Here is a 21,845-nt window from a genome sequence, read left to right as displayed (position 1 = left end):
TCTGGTTCCCCATACAGTCAATAAAGTTGCCAGACAGCAACTGTGCACCAGGATACCCACTGAATACGCAGTAATTCTAGGCACTTATCTTAAGCATCTAAGATGATTTCCTGAAGTCAGATAGTCTGTACATCTGTGGCCAATTTCTAGGGTAAGATTTTTCATTCTTTTGCTATGTGAGCATGTGCAGATTACAATATTCCTCCCAGACTTACCTGAGAGGTTTGTTAAGGGATCTGTCAGAGGCATAAACAAATTAGACAAATCTCAGTCTTGATCTGGTAATTCAGTAGCACACGTACCTGTCCACCCTTAAAAGAGAGATCCAGTCGAAACCACTGCTTCAGAGGCAGGCTGAAGCTAGTTTTCACTGCAAGGTCATCTCCTCTAATGAGGTGCATCTGTATATGCACGCAACCTGACAAAGCAACAAAGGAGGAAAAAGACAATAAACACCATAGAAATATCAATAATGGATTTTCTCATGTATTATTCACAGTGATTCTGTCCACCAGCAGACATCTGTCATTAACAGACATCTGGGGACTCACCATGCAGCACATCAGCTCTAACAGAATCACAGGGAAATGTGTTCTATATCTCAGTTATGCATCTCGGTTGCTAATTCACAGGCTGTCACGTGAAACTGTTGAATCAAAACCAGCTTATCGAAGGGATAAAGACATTAAACCTATCTGTTGATCTCAAAAAACTAGACGTGATCACAGCAAGCAGGGTAACAGGGCACATGAGCATCTTACTCAGTGCTCATATGTTAGCACACGAAAGCATGAGGACAAAGTACAGCAAGACACTAAGCCCTATTAGTTGGACCTGCAGAAGCTGGGCTCACAGCCTGAACCTGTAAAAACAGAACAGGCTATTCTGATATCCTAGTCTAACACTGAAAAAAGCAGGCCCCAGAACCTCTCCAAGCAAGTCTCAGACCAAGTTAGTCACTCCCAGGGGAGCTGTTGTTTTTGTTTGTTCTTCTAAGAAACACATCCAGTTTATAAGGGAAATACAATGGATAATGGAGAACACACCACGGTGTTATGCCAACTGTTCTAATGGTTAATTATCTAGATTGGTAACAAGATACAGAAAATAGAAACTGCAAAAATAGTAGAGAGGAAGAGATTAGCAGTGAAACTTGCAAAAAAGGGAAAAAAATACATCTTATGAGAAAGCCAGGTGTGTACTTCTAGAACTCTGCAATCTTTTTCCCCTCTGAGCTTACCAGCCAGTCCCCATCTGCTGAATTTTGTTCGGTTTCAGAGACTGAAGAGCCTTCTTCTGGCAGGAATGTTCTTCGACTGAAAGTATTGCTAGACTAAGTGTTACCTCAACCTTTATTTTCGGATTGGGGAAATAGACTATGCTCTTGAACATCACAACATATGCATGAACTTGAATTATTTGAACTTCTGAGGCTATTCAAAATTTTTAAGAAATCTCATGTAGTAGGCATATAAGAATTGGGAGCAATATTACAATAACACTTCAATTTCAACACTTCAGTTTTCAAACACGACTCTTCAGACATTATAGTCAAAGAGTATTTCATGAGATCAGTTTCACAAAATAGGTCTGATAATATATTTATAACTGTTGTTCCTAGGCACAAATCTATAAAGGTTATATTAGACCCCTTCTGAAGGCCATTAATAAAATCCCTTACCTTCCTCACTTAGAAATACAGCAGGAGTACCATACATTTCTTTTGGATCAATAAAATACAGGATACCACACAAGTCCTTTTCACAGTGATGCAGTAAATACAGCCAGATTGAAACGGTGAACCTGCATGAGCAAAAATAAACAAAAAAAATTCACTCCTGATGAGAAATCTCCCTGCGTAATTTGAAAAACATGCATTTCACTTCAGTTTAGCCAACTGTATTCACACATGTAATCTTCAGAATAGAACCCATCCTGTGCACTAAAAACCCTCAGAGCAACTCTACGTAAGATTGTTGCATCTATGATCTCCTTATATCCGAGCACTTCTGTGGTACTGACATGAGAGGAGAGTTAAGGAAGTGTTATCTGAATCAATTCCAGAACGGTGAATCAGAGCTACTGCCAGATCCCACATCAATAGGGAACTGAAAAAGCAGCTGAGACAACTTGGAGCCACCCTCCTGCTTGCAGACTACAGTACAAAATCCCCAAATGCTCATTCTTGTGATCTCGATTGTAGAAGCCAGTAAAAACTAAGCTCTGTCTACTAAGCTATACTAACCAACAGCTGTGAAAATGTGCTTGGGAGGAGCAGGTGAAAATGAAGTGAACGTCTGGGTAGTACAAATAGGCATGAATACTTGTCACAGAGCTGAATCAAAGGACAAATAAAGGTGGAGCATGATCAAACTATGGAGCAGTGCAAAATAAAATAAATAAAAAAAGGAAGACCCAACAATGTTATCTACTGAGCAATTTCTGAACAGAGCTGGAATGGTTTCACTGGCTCTGATGGCATTACAAAGCAGATTTGCTAAGGCACTAAAAGCAGAATTTGTACCACTGGATCTGATTTTAAGGAGTCTGTGCCAGACTAAAACTGCCTCTGTGCTACTGACAGGAACTTGGCCACTTATTTCCGTAACAGCAAAGTCAGCTCAATGCAGAATGCTTTTGGCAATAATAGCTTCAATGTACAGCCCAGCAAAGCATTACAATGCTTTCTGACAAAGTTCTCAATGACTTCTGGAAGGAGGTATTGTAATTGAGACACAATGCAAATATTTGTTGGGTCAGCTTGCCTTGCATCCCTTGAGCAAAGTTTCTAGGCACACAGTACCTTCTACCTTAACCAAGGTAGGTCTGAAAGTGTAACAGCTGCTCTCATGTTAAAACAAAACAAAACAAAACACAGATAAAATTGACCCTAACATAGACTACACCTTAAATAGCTAGTAACATAATATCCTCCACAGCTGGCACACGGGTGAGGTAGAAGGGTTTGCCAGCCATGCCTGCCCATAAATATCTCATTATGTGCTCTACAGGCAGATGCTGTACTCCCAGCAATACCGCCTGGGCTTGAACATTGCTCTTTCCCTCTTTCATCTCTGGCAATACAGCAAACTTAAATGCTGGACCCTCCATTTACTCCTGGACTGCCAGTCTGAGTATATAACCTATCTGGCCAGATTTCCTAGGATGCAGGTGGGGGCAATGCTGACTCATTTCACCTCCTCCACTGCCGCAGTGCCACGCAGGACGAGCAGTCCCCCACGGTCCCAGCCTGTCCCTGCTGCAGGCTGTGCACTGGCAGCTGCCTCAAAGGACTGTTGCCTACCTCCAGTCCTCTTTCTTTACACTGAAGCTCAACAACCCTGTTAAACAATAAAGGCAAATCTATTCTGGAAAGCTGCTTTAATTAACTAAATCCTTGACTGAAATTGAATGAGTAACTTCAGTTTGATCCATCTGCTCCTGTTTGCCTCTTGGAGCAGGGGGAACCACCACTCACATACAAGCAGCTGAAGGAAAAATCTCTTCCACTTAACAGAGCTACCCAAGGCTGTCATGCAACCACAGCACACAGGCAATGCTTTCTGTTAACACTGGAGAGATAACCTGAAGTCAAGAGACATTTGGAACCGTGTGGAGCCACTAAGAAGTTGCATTAATTCACGCTGTTTTCTCAACCAGAGCTTCAGTACCAGAAGCAGACTGCAGCTGCACTGTTGAGCAAAGGGCAGCAGGCTATGTAAACCAGGCTGTCACCCATCCTAAAGAGGACAGGAGCTAAAAATTGCTCTGTCCTAATGACTTCAGACTTACAGGATGATGGCTAATAATTGCGTGGAACCTGGACTTGTCGACAAGTCTTCAGCACTCCCTGATTACAGGCCTAACACAAAGCTGCAGGCAAATTCAAGTTCCTGCAACCATTTCCCATTTCTGTGATATGGGAAATGTTACCCCAGTTGCTGGGGTAACAGCATCTGGTGGAAGGGAGATTATGGATGTACACGCGTGCACGTGCATGCCAGCGCAAACACTTTTTTGCCTGAAGTTGCAAAATATGACAGAAGAGTTGTGACAGTTTGGGGAAGAGGAAGAAGAGCAGAGAAGGATGATCCTACCAGTGCGATTTCTCTGTAACTGCATGGTGTGCAGAGCTAAGTGGTTTTACCCCATCCGACTAGGACAGTTTAGGCAGGGATGGTGGAAATAAACAGTGTTAAGCTCAAACTGGATGATTCATCAAGGCAGGGGACTCTAATCACTAAGGGCTTGTCTTCTGCAAAATAACTAGTGTGAATTTATATGGAAAAAAGCTGTTTTCACTGCCTGCCCTTGCAAGAAACCACTGCAATTAGCCTGCAAATGGTGTTTGAAATGCAGATCTTTTTGTAATGCAGAAAACCTCAGGCTAGGTAGTCATGAGGCAGCTGTCTGATCATGACAGCAGTATCAGCTAACCTACCCTCCCCTTACTGTACATAACCAGCTCGGTTTCACCTACCACTGGTATCTCTTACAGTACGTCTCATCACAGGGCTGTGTAAGTATGTCTCTAAGGTTCAGGTTAATTCCCTCCAAAAATAAAAGAACAGAAGGAATCACTAACTAGTTTCCTTTTGAGCTTTTTCTCAAAATAGCAGGCATCATTCCTTTACTTTGTGAATACAGCCCAAGAATTTCAGTACTTCCTACAGCCTTCAATGACCAACTGTGGCCCGTTCCAGTTACATGCCTATACTTACATCGGATAGTCGATCTGATGTTGCCTGACTGTTTCAAGTTCTCTGTTTTCAAATTGTTCAAATCTCTTCACAATCCCCGTCTTCTCCCCACTGGAAGCATATATGAAGTTGAGAATCTGAACGCCATCTGCAAAATACAGTCTTTCTTAATCTGTCAGAAAACAACCATTGATAACTGAGCAATTATTTAGCTCGCACTTGTATAGTCAAATATTTGAGTTATACAACAGATTAAAAATTAACACAGACCTTCAAGAAGTCTTTAAGCACAAGTTAATTCACCGTTCTTAAATGCATTACAGTCTTGAAATGACTAATCCACAGAAAAGTGAAACAGAGTCTATTCCCGGCAGCTGTTAGAAGCAGGGAAGACAGGTATTTACATCTAAATACTTAACTTTGAAGCACAAGTTAGCTTAAGCGAAAGTTAGCAAGGAGAAAATTTATGTCACTCATCTAAATCTCATTCTATCTTTGGTTATGTCTATGTGAGATTACTCCACAGCTCTTGGGCTTGCTCTCCATTTTCAGGTCTCCACATTTTACTGTTCTTAACTGATATACGTAATCCTACAATAAATCTAACTGATAATGCTGCCCCGATAAGAAACTGGGAAAAGATGTTCAAAGCTTACTCAAGACATACGAAGAGGTTTCCTAAAAATCAAGCAATTTGTTACAAGCTTCTTTAAAAAAATGAATGAAATGTTATTTCCTCCTTTTTCTTGTTATTCTAAGTGTTCTTACCTATAAAGCAATTAGATAAACCGTAAAAGGTTTCACGCTGTTGTCAGAGTTCACATGCTTGGTCTCTAACAAGTATTTTAGAAAGCCCCTGAAGGCACCAACTCCCTTGCTTCCCTGTTCTTTTCAGTGTATTTACATGCCAACGTGGCAAAACCAAACGATACAAATACTTTTACAAGATTTTCTAGGATAGAACCCTTTAGAAGTGAGTAACCTTTCTGGTTAACAAAATAACAACAAAAATTTAAAATTGTAAAGCTAGAGACAAGTGAACAGGAAAAAAATAATCAAGAAAACTCCAAGAAAATTCAGAAAGCAGAGTTGTGGGTTTCAGAATTTATAAAATAGGCAGGACAAAATAAAGACTTTATATTTAGATCCATAAATACTAAAACTACAAACATAGCCCCAAATAAAGTACTTCTCTTGCTAGCTAGCCAGCAGGATGTACCTGATATAAATTTTTTTTGTAACTCCTAAAGGTTAGTACTTTGTTATGTTAGCAAATTGTAAATGATACAATTCTTCTTTAGCAGATGGTTATTTTTCCTTGTGATTTGTGTGAATCTATACCTGAATAGAAATCAGAATTCAACCAAAATGGTCAAATACAACATATTTAGTTTTTTAACACTAGCATAAATGTAGAAAAAATAGCATTGCTGAAGAATAAATTTATTAAAAACATATTTTAAATTTTAAAACTATTAATTTCAATAAAAAACAGTTCATGATGGCTTCGGCAAAAAAAAAAAAAAAAAAAAGGAAAAAAATACTGTAATGTTTATTTCACTGCAGAGTCTTAAAAAAATCTGTTTCCAAGCATATGGCACTCATCTTAAGCAGAAAACATGAGATGACCCACGTGAGTGTTATGTATGTAAGAACTGCAGGACTGACGCTGAAATAATGCAATATGGGACTGAACAACTCTCTTTGAAGGAATGGTGTCCACTGACCTCAGTGCGTTTTAAATAAGTATTTTGTGAATATATTTAGAAAATAAAAGGCAGTGCTGCAAGAGATCTCCAGGCTGGCTGTGGTTAAACAAGCTGACTATGAGAGACAAGATGACTTTGGTCATTTGAAGCTCCAACCCTGTAGTTACTAAACTTACATAGTCAATGTGGGCCAAGTAAATCTGTCCACATAAAGAGTGCATACCTGTAATAAATGTTAACAGCTTACAAAGATGTTATCTGGGTCCTGTTAGTCCCCTCAGAAGAGATTTAAAAAAAAAAAAAAAGTGACATTACACATACCGCTTTCGTGAGGGCACTGGGGTATCTTGTTTGCCTGGAGCATCCACAGATAGTCAGCACCCCACTGAAGACAGACTTTGTGGTCTTTGTATGGGCGTTCAAAAGGCGGAACTGCTTCTAAGAAAGTGTAATTTTTGGCTACTGCCTCCTGGTAGCTTTCATTCTGCTCAACATCATAGCTGCTAACTGGTTTGTGACTAATCCATGCATATAATATCACACTGTGCACCATTATTGAGTTTCTGATGATAAAATCATCCCTGTAAACCATGATGCTTGGGAACTTCAAATGCACTTGTCGAGTTTGACTAATGTAAAGGTTCTTCTCATCCTTCCACCTCCTTCTGTATACTGGTACACCAGTCCTGAACTCTGAAGAAGCTACCGCTTCCAAGCTGACGATGCAAGGCTTAGAACATAAATACTGAACTAAAACCTCAGAATTGTTAAGAACTTTCTTTTCCAAAATGTTTAAATGAATGAAGTCCGCATAATCCACGTTTCGTTCAAACTGTGGCGTAACAGCTGTTGTCCGTAACGTCTCCTTTCCAAAGGATGGCATAAAATTCTGGAAGGAAAAACAAACAGTGAAACCACCCTGTTAACCAGAGAACCTACGTGTACAAGATTATCGATACACTGTCAACAATAATAGGACACTGAAGAAGCAGGAGGTTTATACAGAGTACTCAGACTCCAAAATACCAGGATTCCTTCACACAGCATGTAGGTATGAATTACTAAGGAGATACCATCAAGGTTTTAACAGTAATAACTCACTAGGTTGACTTCTCAAAGCCACATATGCTTCCCAACAAAATGTACTTATAGGGTGTATCCTTCTGCAAGTGCAATCCGGTCTACTAAGATACTGACTTTCACGTCATGCTATTTACACAAGTTCCCATGATCAAGACTAAAGAATATATACAGAAGTGTGCTGGCATTTATTCATCCTATCGCTGCTGGCTGGCACTGCTGCAGCCTGGTATTCCCCTCTTTCTATAAAGTTAACTAGTTGCGTTACCTCCTGTGCGGGTATCCAAAGAGCAGGAATAACAACTAGAGCAGCTCTCCGTGGTTTCCTGAGAATGAATCCATGTTCTTAAAGCATTTAAGAACATCCATCAGAAACATTCCTATCCACAAAATGGGTTTACAAATCTGGGCAGCGAGACCAGCAGACAGTTTTTGCTCCCTCTAGCTATGCCCATTATATACTTTGTGAGTTCTTGGACACCCACCAGGATTATCCTCCCAGCTGAAGTTCTCGTCTCCAAAGCTTCAATCTGCTTTTTTTCTTTCTGCTCAGCAGTCAGTGACTGGATTGATGTGCTGCCAGGATACCAAGGATTACTCTCTCGGAGGGCCAGCCACTGTCACTGCACTGCTGCCAGATTCCCTGATCTGTCTAAAACATTCCCAATCGCTACTTTGGACTGCCAGGCAAGTGGGTAGTTCGGATTACTCAAAATAAGAGGCTCTTTTTTTTAGAGACTTTTAACTTTGCTAAGCTTAAATAGATTGAATTGAAATGTATCTTGGATATCTACCTCGGACTGATGGCTTTTTTACTGCAATTCTCAAAATATTTAAAAGCTTCAACCATGTGGCATGTACATTTCTAGTTATTAGAAGCATGTGCTGTGAACCTGGAGGACAAGACCTTGCCCATGCTCCAAGCTGGGGATCAGTAAAAATCCCTTATGATAAATCATTTTGTTTTTTACTTCTTACAAATGCATTGACGCTCCTTTAAAGCTACTCTGAAAAAAAAAATCATTTGCAAAACGTGTGAAGCCGTAAACACTAGGAAAAGCTACAACTAAGTTTACCTGTACTGCCTCCTTCTTCCTACAGATAATTTTAGATTTCATTGTACGACCAAATGTTCTCTTTTTCCCCTTTGTTCAAAGCAGAAGTTGGAAGACATAGCTGAGTGAAGGAACTTGTGGATGAGAAAGGTGGCTATCACTGCTAGCAACTGGATAACTCTAGATAACAAGATTTATTTACTTTTATAGGTCTTTTTGAACTTGTCGCTCAAATTACTTCCCACAAGAACAACTGACTGTTCCTTATCTTCTCATGTCTGACAAGAGACACAGGAAGCCAAATGTGCAGTAATGCTGAGCATTCATAAATACATGTAAGCCCCCAAATGTATATTTTGACCAAATAAAATGCCATAAAAATGAGAAACTCTCCATGATGTCAGGATCTAGGCCTTTTACAGTAGGTAGTCTCTTCAGAGTAACAGCCTCTCCCTCTGTCTTATCTCTCATCCTATAAAATCCTATAAAACCAAGTTAGCATTTCAGTCACTAGTGGCAAAGCGCACTGAAATATTCATTTGACCCTAACAAATCTATCTGAAGGCCCGTATTTAGATGATGTGTTTTATGATGGACCTACTGAAGGGAATAAAAAAGGAGTAGCAGAAAGGGGCTGGTGTCCGTTGGAAGTTACTACCACATCCTGCAATAAAACAGCTGCACAAATACACGTTAAAAAGCTGATTAGAGAACCTTGATTTTGACTCCGATACCTTTCAGGCAAAGCTACTATTATGATATGCTTCTTATATAAGCCTTTTATGGCTATAGATATCGCTAAAGAACGGACACAACGGCAAACACAAATCATGCCAAACCTCTTCTACTTGATGGATGCCATCCATATCTATCAAATATTTTTTGATCTTGCAATAAACAGTATGTGAAAACAGTTTTATCTGTATGATTTATTATGATCTTCCTTATGGCATGGTCCCCTGATTATAAAAGTCATGCCATTTAGTTATCAGAAAACATTGAAATCTACCAGGTAGACACTACAAATCATCGTGTTACCACTGCATACACTTATTTAAAGCTAAAAATCATCCAGGCAGCTCTCAGTTTTCCCAGGGGTTCCTCCAACACAGAGATATGGGAGTTGGCTCCCAGCAAAGACAGCTTGGGTCTGGCAGGGTTCATTAGCAAAGACGCAGCAGGATGTGAAATGTGGCCATCCGGCTTCCAACGAAAGGCTGACTCTGGCAGAAATTACGCTGGTGTTTTGTTCCCCCCCCCCCCGTGGCGAGGATATCCCAAGGCAGTAAACACGGCAACTCAAAGCCAGCTCCTTGTAGTACAGACTGCTCCTGGAGCACCTAAGCATGACGAAGCGTGACCACTGATGCATAAGGTCAGCTTCAGCTGCGCTGCCCTCAGTGCCCGCTCTGCAAAATGGCTTGCACAGGCTTACTAAAGAACCTTTCCTTTGTATTCTGTGGTGCCTCAGGTATTGAGACACAAGCTGCAAAAAAGCACGAAGCACAGTCAGGTGTGCTGTTGCACCACACCTAATAAATCCTCCAGGATGCCCATCCAGCAAGGAGCACAGTGCAAAGACCCCCGGAGTGATCCCACAACGATGCAGCTGTGCCAGACCACGGACAGCAAACTTTTCTGGACAGTGGCTGAGTCTGTTCCCACCTGGTTACCCCTGTACACTGCTCTCCAATGTGCTGGCAGCACGCCTATTAAATAAGTCTGTCTGTGAGGAACCCTAAACATCACTTCCCTCAGCATTACCTCAGACAACACAGGGTTAATTGCACGTAATCTCTGGCTACAGAGAGCTAGGATGAAAGGATTACACAATGAGTGCGATTATGAGATTTAAAAGTAAAATTTTCCCAGTGTAGTAAACAGGCCAGCTATGGTGGATTAAAAATGGTATCATGAGACAGGCAGGGCTCAGTAAGACAGGCACAGAGGCTTCATTGTGTGGGGCAACTTGATCGTAAAAGCTGTCCAAGTTTTCTTCTTGGATCTTTTTCTTAAACCTGCTGAACCTGAGGGAGTGATCTAGCCCACGCCACCACACCAGTGCTGGAGTAAAATCGCTGTGGGAGAAAATCACTACAATTAGTAGGGAAGTGAGCATTTTCAGTGGTGAAATACTACAGAAACGGTGCCTTCACTGGCTGGAGTACGATCTCAGCGGGCAAGAGCTCACCCCTGCAGAAATTCCACAGTCCTTTGGGATCACACCGGGTCGCACCACGCCTGAAGGTAACCCCAGTCCCTCACCTGCGCACACCCGCCACGTCGCGCTGCTTTGGGATGTCTGAAGAGCAGCCCCGCCACAACAGGGTGCCGACCTGCTCCTATGGACCCCCACCCAACCTGTACGCACACGAAGGCTTGGGACAGGAGTTTGCATTTCGCAGCAGCAAAGAGGGGAAAGGAGCTCAGCTCAGCTCAGCTCAGCAGACACCTTTACAACCCGATTTGCTTCCAGCAGCTGATGCGCCCCGAGGCAGACCCCAGAGGCTCCCCCTCTCCCAACCCTCAGGGGTCCAGTTTAACGCGGTTCAAGCTAAAAAGGTCCAGTTTAAAGGGCTTCACCAAACACAGCCCCGAGCCCCCCAAACCCCCCGGGGCCGGTCCCTCAGCCCCGCCACCATTTCACGGCCGCCCAGGGCAGGCGCTCCGCCACTCACCGTGAGGAGGAGGAGGAGGAGGAGCGGGGGGACGCGGCGGGGCAGCCCGGCGGGCTCCATGCTGCCGCGGCGCCTCAGCAGCAGCTGCAGGAGGAGGACGAGGAGGCGCCCATCGGCGTGGCGGCGCTGCCCGCTGCCCGGCCGGCAGGGCTGCGGCGGATCCGGCTTCCCGGAGGAGGAGGAGCCGGCGGCCGGGCAGGGCAGCGGCTCGCCCCGAGCAGCAGCAGCAGCCGCCGCCCTCGCGTCCCCTCCGGCCAGCGGGGAGCCCGCCGTGCCCCGTCCCCCCGTGCCGCACCGGGAGGCGAGGAGCACGGCGGCGGGCGGCCGCCATCAGCCCCGGAACCGGCAGCGGCGGAGCCTCGGTGCAGGAGGAGGAGGAGGAGGAAGAGGAGGGGGCCGCCGCCATCATGGCGGGGCTGAGCCGCACGCTGGGCATCTTCGGCGGCTTCGTGGCCGTGGTGGGGGCTGCCCTGTACCCCATCTACTTCAGGCCGCTGCTGCTGCCGGATGAGTACAGTGAGTGCCGGGGGGCCGCAGGGAGCCGGGGGGAGCTGTGTCCCCATGTCCCCGTGTCCCCACAGGTCGCACGGCGCTGCCACGCGGGGCTCCTGCCGTCTGCCCGGCGAGGCAGCTGGAGGGGGTTTCTAGGAAAAACGACAAAAAATAGGGCGGCAAGCTCATTGATCTTCTCCGAGGGACTTTGGCCTCGCGTTGGGAGTGAAGTGAAATGTAGCTGGAAAGCAGCGGGGATTATTTAGGGAGGCGATGTCTGTGAAGGCGGACACTGACCCCAAGGACAGGTGTTCTCCCCTGTGTTCCCATTTAAAAACCCTACTCTTTTTCGCTTACCTTACTCCTTTTTACACGTGGTGTGGTCTCCAAAATTATGATGTGTGATCCTTTCTTAAGGAAGGGAGAGAGCCAGTGGATAATTTCCTCACCTGTGCTTGTGAGTTACATGAGCTAATGTTCCCTGTCAGGAATTTTTTAAATTCCCCATTTAGCACATAAAATGGGCAGTGTACAGTTAGTAAGTACTTACACTTGCTATTTAGAGCCTGATTTTATACTTTATTTATCACATTCTGCTCAAGCTCTCCTTTGGCTGCACCTGTAGTAACTTCCCTTCCACCTCAGGATATTCCCTGTGCTTTTCTTGATGCTCACCAGTTGCATGAGAGCAGCACAAACATTCACCAAATACTTAGAGGAGATCATGGGATTTCATGGTTGTGGTACTGGTGGGAAAATACCTGTGTTAGTGTTTGGGCTGCAGAGGATTTAATTTTCTGAGTACAATCTAGTAAGCTGTATAGCAACAAAACTTCTAGAAGCCTAACACAGCCCCCAGTTAACTTGAGCTGTGGGTGGATAATCGTTATCTCTGTGTATTGAGAAGCTGGGTCTGCAGTTGGTCATCTGGGTTTGCATCCCATAGTAATCCTGCAAGAGGCAAGAATGGATTGTAGTTCTCGAGTGCCATTCAACTTTGTAAACATAAAATGCCATAATTTCCTTCTTCCATCTTGTTTTTTTTTTTTTGTGTGTCACCTGAATTCTGCACAAGTGAGGCACAGTATGCTCAGGAGCAAGTCTTTTCCGCGTGATACTCACACATCTTCAGAGGCAATTCCTAGCGGTTTAACAAATAAAGTGGAAGATATTTGGGAAAACAGCATGCAATCAAATTGCTAATTTGTACCATAAATTGTTCACACAGGGGTTTCTGACTTAATTTCATATAGAAGTGCTATCATTTTGTAGCTTTTTAGAACCTCAGCTTGTAGCTTCGATGCTCCTGATATTTTCATGTCTGGGACTAGTTTTAAAATAGACTGTTTCCTCATAATAAACACATAATTTAGTGGCAGCATTGAAACCTTGAGATCTTTCCACCTCTTCCATTTAGATTAATTAACGCAGCTGGTTGACAGAATCTATTTGGGTTGATGCCAGATGGGAATAAGGCATTTTCACAGTAGAATCCATGGTTTTGCTGAATTGTGAGAGTCTGCTCCTGTACCATCCTGTGAGGTGGTTGTCCTACCACTGAGACTGGCTTTTTCTCATTTTTCTTTCTTTGTTTTACCCATTTTCCAAGTTGCTCTCAGGCCCCATCCTAGTCTTCCAATTGGCCGTTCTGTGTCTGGTTTCCGTGTTTCTCATCTGTTACAGGCTGTGTCAGTTTCTTTGCCTTACCAGCCATCAGCTCTTTCCGTTCACCCCAAGTGTGTTTCAGACAGACCGCTCAAATTGATTCCAATTTTGATCTCTGCCTCTCCTCTCATTTTAGCATCCATCTCATACTCTTTGGCTGTCCTTCTCCATGTCTAGGAGTAAGTCTGATTCCTTGCCCTAACCGGTTCTGTTTTCTCTGAGTTTTGCACCCTATTGTTTGAAAATGGATTGTATGCTAAAGAGTATGGAACAGCAATTCTTATTCTCAGTGGAAAGAACTGAGTGCCTGTGCCCTTGCAACTAGGATTAGTGATACTCCTGCTAGTGTTTCGTAGCCTTAGTCATGTACCTAGACAGCCTGATCACATGCAGTGCTTGTGCATTCTCAGTGTGATAGGATGTGGAAAAATTCTAGTTTTAAGGTGGGCATAGTTCAGAGTTTCCCCTGAGACAGTGCACACAACAATTTTTTTAGAGGCTTAAAAAGTTCAGTGGGATTGACAAAAGGCTAATAATCCAGACAAGCTTTGACTTCCTGCTTCAAAGCACTACAGTGGCAAAGCCCTTGACTGGAGAGGGGGAAAAAAAGGGAGGGAAATAGGGAAAATGATACAGTTTTACCCGTTTCTCTTTCTGGAAGTGTTTAGATTTAAAAAAGAAACAAACAAAAACCCTGAGACAGGCCCACTTTGGAAAATATCCCTCTAATGCTCAGTTTCATGAAGTTTGCCAGCAGTAATTTTATAGATGCTGCTGTGAAAACTGTTCGTGATGAAACAAAAGATTTTCCAGGACCTGAAGATGGGGATCACTGATTCTGGAAGTAATAAATCTTTTGAGGAGTTTCACATTGAGCATGTGAGGGGTAGCTCCTAAAAGTACCAGTCATTGCTTAAGTTATGGCATGACAACAGGTATTGCAGCATTTTTTTAAAAAGTAGTCATTACTTCAAGATGACTATCTTACAGTTTGTTTGCAGTCTCTCAGAACAGACTAGCTGTTAGTTTCTCTGCTACGTGTGAAGGCTTCATTTGTGTTGCATGCACAGATAACTCACCAGAATTTTACTGTGTAGGATTCAGAATGAAAGTAATTTTCAGTGTTGTTTTATTAGGAACAGGCAAGGTGTGTGGTATTTTCTTTTTATAAGTAGTGTTCTTTCTGTTTTGTCTTCCAGAGAAAGAACAGTCAATAAACCGAGCTGGTATTGTTCAAGAGGATATTCAGCCTCCAGGTATGCTCGATTCACGTGTCTCCATTGATTGCTTTAAAGGTCTTCCTGAAGTAAGACCCGAATATTTCTATAGATTTAAACAATACAGTGAAGATTACATTGAAAGAACACACATATAACAAACTTACCATTGAAGTGTTTTCTCAGGCTTACAAATTATGGATTTATTAGACCCGTTTTCAGTTGATCTAACTGGCCAAGTAAAGTTTTAGTTACTCAGTAATCTTCAGTCTTTCTTAAACAGTTTCCACACCAGAAAACCAGCTCAGAGTAAAGGAACTGTGAATGATGTGGGCTCTAACTGTAGAAAATACCCTATTGTACCCTTGTTTTGTTGAGTACTGCCTTACAACTCAGCTTAACCACAATCTATGAGGAATTTATCAGTGCCTTCCAGCCTCATGGGAGGAGGGTTAAGGTAGAAATCCACAACACAAATGGAGGTTTTGAATGCAACGATAATAGCTTTTTGATACCTGCTATTCCCCCGTGCTTTTCTACCTCTTGTTGGTAGAAAAGCATGGGGGAACAAACCTGTAGTATGTCAGACCATCCCTGATAGTTTGTTGTCTCTTAGGTAACAGAGTTGGCAATTCACTGTGCAAGGTTGGCATTTCTTGTTTAAAGATACCAGAATGCTTGTCTTGATGAAACAGTTTGTATTTGAATATGTTAAAGGGTAACTTATTCCTATTTTTAGAAAAGCCTGACAGCAGCAGCAGGGGAAAATCCAATAGGATTAATGCCATGTCCTAACTAAGCACATCAGTTAATTCGTCAGTGCAGGACTTGCTTTCCAAGAAGGTGGTGAAATGTTGAAGAAGAGCAGGAAATCATTATGAAATAGGAGTCTGTTAAATCTGCCTTTTTATTAAATAGTAAAGAAGATTGGACTGTCTCATTTATCCACGATGCAGGTACTTGATGACTAATCATCCTCAGTATAACTTTTTAATTCAAATTTAGCTGCCAATAAGAATTTATGAAACCCACTAGTTGAAAGCAAAATCCAGCCAAGGTACCGTTCTAGTGTTTTTTTTTCCAACAATATTGGAACACCTTACACGTGGGTGTAATAGATTTTCCATTATCTGAAGCTTAAGGTCAAGATGAAGTTGACTTTCTAAATATTTTTGCAGTCTTAAGCAGGGTTGAGAGCTCAGTGCAGAAAACGTTAGATTCTTTCAATTTTTGTCCACAAGGCTGGAATAGAAGACAAGTTTGTTTTTTTCTGCAACACTACTTATGAACTGCTGGTCATTTTTGTATTTGGTTCATAGGGTTAAAAGTGTGGTCTGATCCCTTTGGAAGAAAGTAATGTGGCTGGCTGGGTGCATTGCAAGGCAGAACTGAAGATGGACTCTTCAGCTGTTTCTTCTTACACTGAAGTGTGCCTGTGGGTGTCGCTGGAGAAGAATTCTGAATATGCTGTGTGGGCGCATGAGGAGCAACAAATGCTACTGGCTGGAATGCCAAGAGGAAAAAAAAATGCTGGTTTTGACAAAAGGTGCTTTGGTAACAATGCACAGATTGTTAGAGCACTGAAGGATTAAGTTTAGAAGTGAAATATTTATTTCCTTGAGAAAAGGGAAGAAGAATTATTTTTGTGGTTAATCTGTAAACACTTCTAGAAAAAATTATGAATAGGCTAAATCATGCAGACCACTGCAGTTTCCTCCCTAGTTTGAGAATTACTTTTTGTGGTTTTATGAAAACATGACAGAAGTTTATACCGAGAGAGACCACTGCAGATTTGTGCTCTCTTATGCAAAATATAACATGGTGAGTGTGAATTTGTACATTAAAATTTCTTCTTTTCAAACCAACGTGTATTTTTATTTCATTTATTTTGCGAGTAGTGCCAGCCATTCTCTCATTTCTCCTCCTGAATAGGAGGGGGGGGAAAATAGGATCGGGAAACTCATGGGTCTAGATAAAACCAGAGAAAATTAATGTAATTTATTGCCATCATATTTGGATATGGTGATCATCTGATTTGGATAGTGAGAAGTGAACAACAACAACAAAAATCACATTCCAACATTCCCCTCTCCCCTCCTTTTTCCAGGGTTAATTTCATTCTTTACTCATCTGCCCCAGCCCCCTAGCAGCACATGGGGAGTGCGGTTATAGTGAGTTTGTAGCAGTTCCTATGGTGCTTCCTCCTCCTCACACTTCTCTACTCCAACGTGGTCTCTCCACAGGCTGCAGCTCCTCTCAGGAGAACCTGTTCCAGTGTGGGTTCTTCAGGAGCTGCAGTTCCTTAAGGAAATAATCCAGGTGCTGTGATGTGGGGTCTTCCATGGGTTGCAGTGTGGATATCTGCTCTGCAGTGGTCCTCTCCACAGACTACTCCAGTGCTTGAAGTGCCTCATTGCCCTCATTCTTTTCTGATGTTGGTATTCATGTTAGTATTTCTCACTTCTTTTTTCTTACTCTGCTAGTCTGCCTTTTTACCTTAAATACATTTTCATAAAGGTGCCAACCACTTGGCTGCTGGGCTGCGCTTTTAGAAAGCACTTTTATGGTAGGCATACTGACCATCAGAACAGCCTAGTAAAGAATTGCCCCTGCTAAAGATCTTTACCCTAACTGGATGCTTCTCTTAACAATAGATTCTGAATAAATGATGTTTTCAGATTTCAGAAGAAAGAAGCACTCTATAACCTACAGTTTTTATGGTTTGTATCCTAACAAATATTGTTGTTAAGTATAGGTGTAGCACATACGTTCATCTTGAATATGCTGTCTTCTTTCCTTGGATTATTCTTAGTATCTGATTGTGGGACAAACATTTTGACCACTGCAAAATCATGTACATTATGTAGAATGTATTTGCAATGAGTGTTATTTATAAAGTCGAGGTGTTAATTTGCTGTTTTTACAGATATCATTTGGCTTTATTAACGACAGAAAAAATACTTGACTTTTATGATGTTCTCTTCCAAAACACCATTCTGTTACTTGCTATTCCTTTTCTACCTTTTGTTGTAATTCCCTTCCCATTCAAACGTGTACTTCCTCTCCTGACATATTTTTTTAAGAATCTCCTATTATCCCAGTAAGCGTTACATTTTTTTATTTAATTCTACTTTTTATTTTTTAGCTTGCTTGCTGGGAAAATGTGAGCACACTTGATTCTTGTGAGTTCTCAGGTGCTCTCACAGGGTAGATCATGGCTGAAGCCAGAGTTCATCCAACCGCAGGGTTGTTGACACAAGTTTCCCCACATGGCATAGCACAACTCTGTCACAAAGCTAATTCAGTCTTTGCTAGGAAAAGAAGAATCAAACTGAAGAGCGAAGAGGTTTCTATCACTTAAACATTTCTCCAATGAGAGCATGAAAATGAGGGAGCCTTGCTTTCTTGAGCAAAACTAAATGGTGATGAACCATTTTAGAAGAAACATACAGTTGTTTCATCTAAAATACCTTTCCAATGGAAATGAAGCATTGCTTAAATACAAATAATCTGTAACTGCCTAGTTAGAAAACAAGGAGTTCTAGCAGAAACTGGAAATTGTTCAATATTGTTCAATAATGCTGCTTAGTGACACACAGCATGCATCATGGTAATGCGGAACAGTTATTAAACTGCTCCTTCAGGATAAATGATGTGATAGAGGGTATTAAATTATTTAATTTGGAGTTAGGAGATAAGACAATCTCTGCTACTCTTCTGTGTTGTGAATTTGAATAATTTGCTGAGTCTGGATCTTTCCTAGACAAATATTAGATAGTTTCAGAACAGTGGCTGTGTGCTACCAGGTTCTGAGCCTTTTGCCTTCATTTCACGTAAATATTGCAAAACACTTGAGTACGTGAACTTAATTATTTAGAATTTATAAAATCCAACATGTCTGTTGGTCATGATCTCTAGTTCGTTCTGGGGCCAAAATGAGATGACAACACATGCAAATAAGCTTGGTAAGATTTGTATTTTTTTTATATTGGGTTTGCAGCAGTGCATATTTGTTGCATACTACCAAAGTGCATTGAAACTCTCAAAATGTTATATGTTTTAATGATTGTAACTCTTCATTTGCTGTATTCAACCTGATAAAATGGGTGATTTGCCATGTCTTTAAAGTGTTAGAATACCGAATGCCTTTTTCAAAATATTTTTTATTTTATCTGGATAAAACTAATTACTCTTCTTGCAAACCAATACAAAACAAAACTGTTAAGTCAACAAGGAACATACGGCAATAATTCTCAGTTTACACTGAAATTTTATACTATTGCTCTGGCAGTTGCCAGTTGCCTGGAGACTTGCCCAAGACTCCTGTGGGAAGTCCTGATCCTGCAGTTGGCTTTCTGGGCGTGGTGACAATGCTTTGCCCTGCTCCTGGCCACTGTACACAACCCTTCGCATCTCCTAACTGCTCAGCTGCAGGTGAAGTTGGATAGATAGCAAGTTGTGCTCCCTAAAAGTGTTTCCTTATCTTGCTCTGAAGTTAGGAGATTTTACTAATTTTATTAGCCTGCAGCAACTACTGGTTTTCAGTACAAGCACGCAAAGCTGTTAGATGTTTATAATAATTCATTATTTTATAAAATCGCTAGCACTTGGGAAATCTGTGTCTAATCTGCCCTTCAGAGAGGAATCCATTTTATGGTTTTAGTCTACCTATTCTGATTGTTGGGATAGAAGGTTTGGGACAAAACATTTGATAAAAAAAAAAAAAAAAGTTTTCTAGGAATGTCTTTTTAAAAGTTATTTATTCTGTAATATGAATACTTATTTATTCTAGTTGAAATATGAACATCAAATATAACTGCAGTCTTTGGTGGACTTGGATTAAATTTTGAAACACCACTTTGACTTCCTAACAAAAGCAACTGGTTATACTAAATTTGGACCTGCTGCAGTAAGCTGATAAATTTTGAAATTGTTAAAACTTGTGCTATGAAGAATAAGTTTGGCATTTTGGTCTAAATGCAACATGGCTCTGAAACACTAGATGCAAAAAAACCTTCAAATGCAAACACGACAGGAGGAGGAAATATGGCAAAGGATACTGGCAAGAAAGAGAAATAGGAATTTTAAATATTTGCTGAAGACTGCACTTGATTTATTGAAGTAGTTCTCACTGGTAAGGTGAGAAGGGATTTTTTTTTCTTTTATACTTAAACACATTTAATAGCATCAACTGATCTGCAGAGTTTACTGTATATGTGCTCGCCCACTAGGAAAAATAAGAAACCTGTCCAGAAAAAAAAAGCATTTTTATGATTTGCAGTTTTCCACACCAAAATAAATCTACTTTACTTTCTTGCAGTCTAGCAATAATTAACTACTCATTTTCTCAGAAATGTGTACACTCCTACTGACCTTCTTCATGTTAACATGCAGACACAGCAGTAAATGAAAAGCTGCATTGACTTTTTCTGTGGTGCCACACGGCCCAGATAGAATATTTGCTAGTGGAAGGAAATTATTTTCCAGCTTCTGAGAAAGTGCTGCGAAACATCGTTTTTATGTGGACAATGCATGGCTAGAGGGCAAAAAACAAAGTGCAGGGTACAGCATATTAAAGCTTTCTTTTTCGCATATTAGCTTTGCCAGAAAAAATGGTACAGTGTTTAAGACAGTGTCTTGGAAATTAGGAGTGTGGTGGTCAATTCCCTGTTCCACCACATTTTTTTTTTCTGCCAGCAGGTAAGTAACACAGCCTGTCAGCTTCAGTTCTGTCTGTAAAATAAGAGGAATAGTATTCCTCCTCCTTGCAAGGCAGGATGAAGATAAATACAGGGGTTGTTTGTTTTGATATTCTGGAAGCTCACCTGTTTTTCACAATATTGACCAGTTTGTCAAATATGACAAGTTTGTTACAAGATCTCCAAATCTGAGTATAAACTTCTACGTGCATGTTGAAGTGCTACCCATTATGTATGTTACTGCAGTTACACAAAAAGCACAACATTGGTCAGGTTTTGTTACTGACCCAGGTGTCTCCTTAAGCAATTTTCAAGTTTTTTGACTTGTTACTTCCCTTGTCTTCTGAACCAGTGGGTCCTACCTTCTCATCTCACTAAAAGTCTTTCAGAGGGTTGCAAATACTGAGCAGGGAAAGTCAAGTGGCAATTAAGGGAGGTGAGGAAGAACTGGAAATGCTGTAGGAGAACAATGGTCTGTAGCCCTGGAGGAACACCTTGGAGGTAGGGTGGTGGGCGTGAAGAGGAGCCAGGGTTTACTGGTCAGCTGAATGGACAGGAGCATGAGGGACACAGGACATAAATTCATGGGAAGGCAGCCTTCATTAGCTCTCCTGCTCACAAAGTGGGATACCCCTTTCTCTCCTCTATGTTTATACCCCACCAGATCAGAGGCAAACATTTCTAAAGAAAGTTCCTAGGCAAGACAGTGAAGTTATCATTAGAGGAGAGCACCTAAGGAGATTTAATATAACTGTCCTTCACTGTAGCCTACCTTGAGAAGTCAGAAATCATAGAATAATTCAGGTTGGAAGGGGCCTCATGTCGAAAAATGTATTTTAGGCCCCAGTTCACAGGGAAAGGTGCCTCATCACTGTCAACTTTATCCTGTAATTCACTACAGTGAATATCAGCAATACCAATCAGGGTAGAGGAGAAAGATACTCCCATTGCTTCAGCAGAAATTCCTGTAGGAGGAGTCCTTCTTCTCAGCCACCCATTCACTCCCAGAACTGGGTGGCTCAGGCACAGTTTAGGAATGTATTTATTCCTTCACCCTGGAAGAAGAGAAACCACTGTGGATAATCAACCAGTTCCTTGGTTGATTATCTGTGACTTTTGGTGTGCCAGTGATTATAGCAGGCCAGCTCTAGATCCAGATCTCCTCCCCACCTACAGATAAGAGGAAGGTTCATACAAGAGCTCTAACTTGTGCCATTACTGACTGAGCAGCACCACTAGGAGTCTTCTGAAACCTGGAAAGGAGGTAATCTCAGTAACAGAATCTTCATTATCTGCTTGTAGCTTCCTCTGAAATAAGCTCTCCATTCCCTTGGTCCTTCCTATAGTCATCCTGTGAGTGGCTAGCACAGAGTTTCTCATGGTTCTGTCAAAAATCCCATTATAAAATCCTCACATTAAGAACTTGGTTCTTGTTACTTTCCCCTGCATTTTCTGTGTGATTTTAATATGGGTTATGTGATTATGTGGTCTCTGCTACCTACTGCCTGCCTACCAATCTGCCTATGGATCAAAGCAATGATGCCAGCAGT

At 41.7% G+C, this 21,845-nt stretch overlaps 2 protein-coding genes across 3 annotated transcripts in view; one reads left to right on the top strand and one right to left on the bottom strand.

Annotated features, from left to right (window-relative positions):
* SEL1L3 (SEL1L family member 3) overlaps positions 1–11,354 on the bottom strand; it is a 37,780-nt gene extending 26,426 nt beyond the window's left edge. For both annotated transcript variants that reach the window (XM_084286409.1, XM_084286410.1), the window contains exons 1-5: positions 11,223–11,354; positions 6,731–7,298; positions 4,722–4,848; positions 1,682–1,803; positions 303–418 (exon numbers count right to left, since the gene is read on the bottom strand). In XM_084286409.1, the coding sequence (XP_084142535.1) occupies positions 303–418; positions 1,682–1,803; positions 4,722–4,848; positions 6,731–7,298; positions 11,223–11,282 (993 nt within the window). In that variant the 5' untranslated portion in view covers positions 11,283–11,354. The remainder of the gene's footprint in view (positions 1–302; positions 419–1,681; positions 1,804–4,721; positions 4,849–6,730; positions 7,299–11,222) is intronic.
* Positions 11,355–11,406: 52 nt separating this feature from the next.
* SMIM20 (small integral membrane protein 20) lies at positions 11,407–16,455 on the top strand. Its single transcript, XM_084286411.1, has 3 exons — positions 11,407–11,738; positions 14,579–14,635; positions 15,916–16,455. Exons 1-3 carry the CDS (start codon positions 11,630–11,632, stop codon positions 15,951–15,953), a joined length of 204 nt encoding a protein of 67 aa, XP_084142537.1. The 5' UTR covers positions 11,407–11,629; the 3' UTR covers positions 15,954–16,455.
* The last annotated feature ends 5,390 nt before the right edge of the window (positions 16,456–21,845 follow it).

The sequence above is a fragment of the Netta rufina genome, assembly GCF_964035555.1.
Source record: "Netta rufina genome assembly, chromosome: 4".
Lineage (NCBI taxonomy): Eukaryota > Metazoa > Chordata > Aves > Anseriformes > Anatidae > Netta > Netta rufina.
The sequence above is the reverse complement of the archived record's forward strand: the minus strand, read 5'-3'. Positions and strand labels throughout refer to the sequence as shown.